The 7,081-nt window shown below is 45.6% G+C and overlaps 1 protein-coding gene across 2 annotated transcripts in view; it reads right to left on the reverse strand.

Moving 5' to 3' along the window:
- Positions 1-2,053, reverse strand: part of LOC115196175 (guanine nucleotide-binding protein subunit alpha-11) — a 34,748-nt gene extending 32,695 nt beyond the window's left edge. The window contains exon 1 of one of the 2 annotated variants that reach the window (XM_029756806.1): positions 880-2,053. In XM_029756806.1, the coding sequence (XP_029612666.1) occupies positions 880-1,015 (136 nt within the window). In that variant the 5' untranslated portion in view covers positions 1,016-2,053. The remainder of the gene's footprint in view (positions 1-879) is intronic. The other variant, XM_029756805.1, reaches the window with a different exon arrangement.
- Positions 2,054-7,081: the final 5,028 nt, after the last annotated feature.

Below are 7,081 nucleotides of genomic sequence, written 5' to 3' on the forward strand. Positions count from 1 at the left end.
CCTAGCTATAGGAATTGCATCTGCCAGGTTGTGCAATGTGTGACCCCCTAGTCCTATTCATCTTTTCAGCTCACCTGTATTTTTTATTTAGCAGTACAACTGTTACAATCTATCACCTTCCAATGGATCATTCATTTGGCTGCGGTTAACATAAAAATAGTCGGGAGGGATCTGTCTTCTGCAATAAAGTACCATTAACATGACCATATATGCTTAAATTATTTTCACCATCAGATTCATTCTGAAATTGACCTCTCCGGTCCTTGTAGTAATAGTAGAACTTGGATATAACAATATGGTGACACTAACGTTACTCATCTAATAATACACTGTTAGTATAACCACTTGATTTGATTACGAACCATTCCCCCGTTCAAAGAATTAAATTGAAGCCCAGCTCTTAGCTAGCTAACCGTATATAGACTAATTGACTAGTTAAACCAGGTGTGAGTGGATGGCAAGCAAGATACAGTTAGCTAGCATGCAATGACAGCAAATAGCTAGATGCCAACGTTAGGTAGCTAGTTGGTTAGCAAGCACTAGTAGCACCAACACCAACAGCTAAAGTGACCAGATGTTGGCCAAGTGGCTTGGTAATTTAGCTAGCAACAGAAGGTAGCTACCTACCCATCTGACTAGCTAACAAACTCGTTTGCTAACAAAACACATATCTAGCTAGCTAACGTTAACTAACTAATACATATTGACTGGTTAGCTAACATTAGCTAGCTCATTTGAGAGGGGGGGGGGGGGGGTGGAGGCCTGAAGCGAAGCTAGCTAGCTAACCTATCTAGTTAGCTAAATTGATATTTCACAAAACGGCAACTAGCTACCTATGGTTCAAAGAATCCCCAAAATATAGATGACAGTTTGAGTTACCGAGAAGAAGCAATTTCAGTTCTCTCCTCGAGTCCCGCTTGTCTCGCCGGAGTTGTTTGTCTATCTCCGCATTGATTCGTTTCGATTCCTTCGCCTCTTCGCTCAGGCAGCAAGCCATCATCGACTCCAAAGTCATACCTCCTGGTTTTGGCAACCCGCGGGTTAGAATGGACTAGGTGGATGACAGACTTCGGTTGGATGGGTTAACTTTAGCTAGGTATCTAATATCCCGATCCTCGCTTCTAATGTCTTGCGAAGAGGTGGACTGAGGGGTCTTGGATGGGAATGGGGGAGGGGAGCTAGGGGCCTCGCTGTCAAGTTGTCCCCAACCGAGAACTGTCCGACTTCACCCGTGTACAGATCTCAGCAAATCACGGGAGGATCGGCGAAGAGGGGGCAGTGTCGATGCGAGGGGGTGTGTTGAGGGCCTCTCTCCGTTGATGCGCGCTTCAAGCCTTGTTTAGATTTCTCACGTTAGCTAGCTAACGTTAGTTGGACAACTAGCTAGCTACCTGGCTAGCTAACTATCCCGATTACCCACCTCGATTGCGATACCCCCTGTTCACTGACTGGGTTCGTGCGTCCCTGGCCTGACACAACGAACGAACCTAACTGCACTGTCGCGACATCCAACAAGCTAACGTAGCCAACTGTCCGCCTTCTCAGAGCTGTCCGTCCCCTAGCTAGAGCCAAGCCACAATTGTCAATACAATGCACACGAAGGCAACGCATCCATATGACCTGTCTTGCAATGGCAGTCACCGCTTCCCTGCAAATGTTCGTCCTCTTTTTCTATCCAACTAAACGCTAGCTAGTTTCCAGCGTTATGTCTCGATAGCTGAACGGCTTCGCGATGTGTCAGAGCTGTGATGCTGGCAAACTGAGAAATGACCATTCCCCAGTCAGATTTGGCTGACTAGCTAGCAGTGCAGCATTCGATTGAATCTCGCATCATTTTTGGCGCAGTTATCGAGCTATCTGACGTTAGCTTGCTAATACATTTCCCATGGAAACAGAGCCGCTAGTTAAATAAACAGAAAACAAAATGCGTATTGATGGCCTTCCTTCAAGAAGATGGATCCATCACTCGCTAGCAACTAGCAGTTCCATTTATTAGCAGATCGTTGCGTTTCTGTTGAAACCCGTGGGCATGGCACACTCTTGATTGATGCCAGGAGGGTACTAGGCAACCAAAGTGAGTGACAGTGAGTTTGCACGTTACATGAACAGGAAAAGGGGCGGGACGTCTTTTAATTCTGGAGCTGGATTCTGAGAACCACTCTATTAGGTCGATGCATTCAACAAACTGCACACATAAAATACAGCTGGAAGTCAACGACAAATTATTGATTTTTTTTCATATTTCTTTATGAGTTCATAATGTATCTATTTAGGGAGATTACCGGTATTGGTTTTTCAATGGCACAGGGATCAACGGATTAATATCGCAGTTCCCACCCACTCATGATCTGCGGGTATGCACTGCAAATGCACGCTATTAGATGATAGAGTTTATGAACGTTAGGGTACTAGGTGGTAACTAGCCCCCCCAAGAACAATGTCTAATTGCTGATACAAAAAAGCAACATTCGCACATTGCATGTCACCATTAATATCCGCACTATGAGGAGATTTGATGTAGTTTCTCTTTTTAATTCACCTGCACATTAATTTTCTCTGCTGTTCTTTTTCCGTACAATCCATTATGTACAATGACACTACATATTATTTGAATAATGCAAGATTTTAAATCCCAACAGTTTTTAAAATGACATTCAGTAGCAAAAGTATTAATTGGAATATAATATTGGAATTGAATATAACTAATAACATTGGAATATAACATTTAATAACAATAACTCATAACTTAACTAATTAATTCAGTGTAACATTGATGTGGCAACTCTTATGCTCTGTTATTGCACAATTCTAATTTGTACATAGGTCACAAATAAAGCTATCCCCAGTAAAAGTGGAGCACAACTCATAAGCCCACCTGTCACTAAAAACAGGGGGAGAGATGCCAATTGAAATGCTCTCTCTTAAAAATGTAGCTAGCTATCAAGCTATATGAAATCAAATCGTATTTCTCACATGCGCCAAATACAACAGGTGTAGGTAGACCTTACTGTGCAATGCTTACTTAAAAGCCCTTAATTAACAATGCAGTTCAAGAAATAGAGTTAAGAAAATATTTACTAAATAAACTAAAGTAAAAAATGTAAGAAAAAGTAACACAATAAAATAACGAGGCTATATACATGCGGGTACCAGCACCGGGTCAATGTGCGGGGGTACAGGTTATTCAAGGTAATTTGTACATGTAGGCCCCAGTGATGTACTGGGCTGTATGCACTACCCTCTGTAGCGCCTTACAGTCGGATGCCAAGCAGTTGCTATACCAGGCGGGGATGCAACCGGTCAGGATGCTCTCGATGGTGCAGCTGTATAACGTTTTGAGGATATAGGGACACATGCCAAATCTTATCAAGGCCTTCTTCACGACTTTCTTAATGTGTTTGAACCATGATAGTTTGTTGGTGATGTTGACACCAAGGAACTTGAAACTCTCGACCCGCTCCACTACAGCCCCGTCGATGTGAATGGGTGCGTTTGGCCCTCCTTTTCCTGTAGTCCACGATAATCTCCGTTCTCTTGCTCACGTTGAGAGAGAGTTTGTTGTCCTTGCACCACACTGCCAGGTCCCTGACCGCCTCCCTATAGGCTGTCTCATCGTTAATGGTGATCAGGCCTACCACCGTTGTGTCGTCAGCAAACTTAATGATGGTATTGGAGTCGTGCTTGGCCACGCAGTCGTGGGTGAATGGGGAGTACAGGGGGGGGGGGGACTAAGCACACACCCCTGAGCGGCCCCCGTGTTGAGGATCAGAGTGGCAGATGTGTTGTTGCCTACCCTTACAACCTGGGGGCGGCCCGTTAGGAAGTCCAGGATCCAGTTGCAGAGGGAGGTGTTTAGTCCCAGGGTCTTTAGCTTAGTGATGAGCTTTGTGGGCACTATGGTGTTGAACGCTGAGCTGTAGTCAATGAACATCATTCTCACATAGGTGTTCCTTTTGTCCAGGTGGGAAAGGGCAGTGTATAGTGCGATTGAGACTGCGTCATCTGTGGATCTGTTAGGGCGGTGTGCAAATTGGAGTGGGTCAAGGGTTTCCAGGATGATGGTGTTGATATGAGCCATGACCAGCCTTTCAAAGCACTTCATGACTACCGACGTGAGTGCTACGGGGCGGTAGTCATTTAGGCAGGTTACCTTAGTGTTCTTGGGCACAGGCACTATGGTGGTCTGCTTGAAACATGTAGGTATTAAATACTCGGACAGGGAGAGGTTGAAAATGTCAGTGAAGACACTTGCCAGTTGGTCCGCGCTTGCTCTGAGTACACATCCTGGTAATCCGTCTGGCCCCGCAGCCTTGTGAATGTTGACCTGTTTAAAAGGTCTTGCTCACATCATCTACGGAGAGCGTTATCACACAGTCATCTGGAACAGCTGGTTCTCTCATGCATGCTTCAGTGTTGCTTTCCTCGAGGAAAGCATAAAAGGCATTTAGCCCATATGGTAGGCTCGCGTCACTGGGCAGCTCGCGTCTGTGTTTCCTTTTTTAGTCCGTAATAGTTTGCAAGTCCTGACGCCTCCGACAAGCATCAGCCGGTGTAGTAGGATTCAATCATAGTCCTGTATTGATAGTTTGCCTGTTTGATGGTTCGTCTGAGGGCATAGCAGGATTTCATATAAGCGTCCGGATTAGTATCCCGCTCCTTGAAAGCGGCAGCTCTAGCCTTTAGTTCTGTGAGGATGTTGCCTGTAATCCATGGCTTCTGGTTGGGATATGTACGTATGGTAAGGACGACGTTGTCGATGCACTTATTGACGAACCCGGTGACTGAGGTGGTATACTCCTCAATGCCATTGGATGAATCCCGGAAACATATTCCAGTCTGTGCTATCAACACAGTCCTGTAGCGTAGCATCCGCGTCATCTGACCACTTCTGCATTGAGCGAGTCACTGGTACACCCTGCTTTAGTTTTTGCTTGTAAGCATGAATCAGGAGGATATAATTATGTCAGATTTGCCAAATGGAGGGCAAGGGAAAACGTTGTATGGGTCTCTGTGGGTGGAGTAAAGGTGGTCTAGAGTTTTTTCCTCTGGTTGCACGTGACATGCTGGTAGAAATGAGTTAAAACGAATTTAAGTTTGCCTGCATTAAAGTCCCCGGCCACTAGGAGCGCCGCTTCTGGATGAGCATTTTCTTGTTTGCTTATGGCATTATACAGTTCGTTGAATATAGTCTTAGTGCCAGCATCGGTTTGTGGTGGTAAATAGACGGCTACGAAAAAATATTTAATGAAAACTTTCATCATCATGAGGTACTCTACCTCAGATGAGCAATACCTCGAGACTTCCTTAATATTATACATTGCGCACCAGCTGTTATTGACAAATAGACACACAGCACCACCCATCGTCTTACCGGATGTAGCAGTTCTGTCCTGCCGATGCATGGAAAACCCAGCCAACTCTATATTATCTGCATCGTCATTTAAACACGACTCTGTGAAACATAAGATATTACCGTTTTTAATATCCAGTTGGTAGGATAGTCTCGAATGGAGCTCATCCAGTTTATTCTCCAGTGATTGCACGTTGGCCAATAGAACGGATGGTAGAGTGTGTCTTCACTGACATTTTCAACTTCTCCCTGTCTGAGTCTGTAATACCTACATGTTTCAAGCAGACCACCATAGTCCCTGTGCCCAAGAACACTAAGGTAACCTGCCTAAATGACTACCGACCCGTAGCACTCATGTCTGTAGCCATGAAATGCTTTGAAAGGCTGGTCATGGCTCACATCAACACCATTATCCCTGAAACCCTTGACCCACTCCAATTTGCATACCGCACCATCAGATCAACAGATTTTGCGATCTCTATGCACTCCACACTGCCCTTTCACACCTGGACAAAAGGAACACCTATGTGAGAATGATGTTCATTGACTACAGCTCAGCGTTAAACACCATAGTGCCCTCAAAGCTCATCACTAAGCTAAGGACCATGGGACTAAACAACTCCCTCTGCAACTGGATCCTGGACTTCCTGACAGGCCGCCCCCAGGTGGTAAGGGTAGCTAACAACACATCTGCCACGTTGTTCCTCAACACAGGGGCTCCTCAGGGGTGCGTGCTCAGTCCACTCCTGTAATCCCTGTTCACTCATGACTGCACGGCTTAGGCACGACTCCAACACCATCATTAAGTTTTCACAACAGTGGTAGGCCTGATCACTGACAACGATGAGACAGCCTATAGGGAGGTCAGAGATCTAACCGTGTGGTGCAAGGACAACAACCTCTCCCTCAACGTAATTAAGACAAAAGGAGATGATTGTGGACTACAGGAAAAGGAAGACCGAGCATACCCCCATTCTCATCGACGGGGCTGTAGTGGAGCAGGTTGAGCGCTTCAAGTTCCTTGGCGTTCACATCACCAACAAACTAACATGGTCCAAGCACACCAAGACAGTCATGAAGAGGGCACGACAAAACCTATTCCCCCTCAGGAGACTGAAAAGATTTGGCATGGGTCCACAGATCCTCAAAATGTTTTACAGCTGCACCATCGAGATCATCCTGACGGGTTGCATCCCTGCCTGGTATGGCAACTGCTCGCCCTCCGACCGCATGGCACTACAGAGGGTAGTGCGTACGGCCCAGTACATCACCGGGGCCAAGCTTCCTGCCATCCAGGACCTATATACCAGGCGGTGTCAGACCAAGGCCCTAAAAATTGTCAAAGACTCCAGCCACCCTAGTCAAACTGTTTTCTCTGCAACCGCACGACAAGCGGTACCGGAGCGCCAGTTCTTGATCCAAGAGGCTTCTTAACAGCTTCTACCCCCAAGCCATAAGACTCCTGAACAGCAAATCAAATGGCTACCCAGACTATTTGCATTGCCCCAACCCCCCTTCTACGCTGCTGCTACTCTCTGTTATTATCTATGCATAGTCACTTTAAGAACTCTACCTACATGTACATATTACCTCAATACCGGTGCCCCCGCACATTGACTCTGCACCGGTACCCCCTGTATATAGCCCCACTATTGTTATTTACTGCTGCTCTTTAATTATTTGTTACTTTATTTCTTATTTTTTTAGGTATTTTTCTTAAAACTGCATTGT

Source organism: Salmo trutta, chromosome 6 (assembly GCF_901001165.1).
Source record: "Salmo trutta chromosome 6, fSalTru1.1, whole genome shotgun sequence".
Taxonomy (NCBI): domain Eukaryota; kingdom Metazoa; phylum Chordata; class Actinopteri; order Salmoniformes; family Salmonidae; genus Salmo; species Salmo trutta.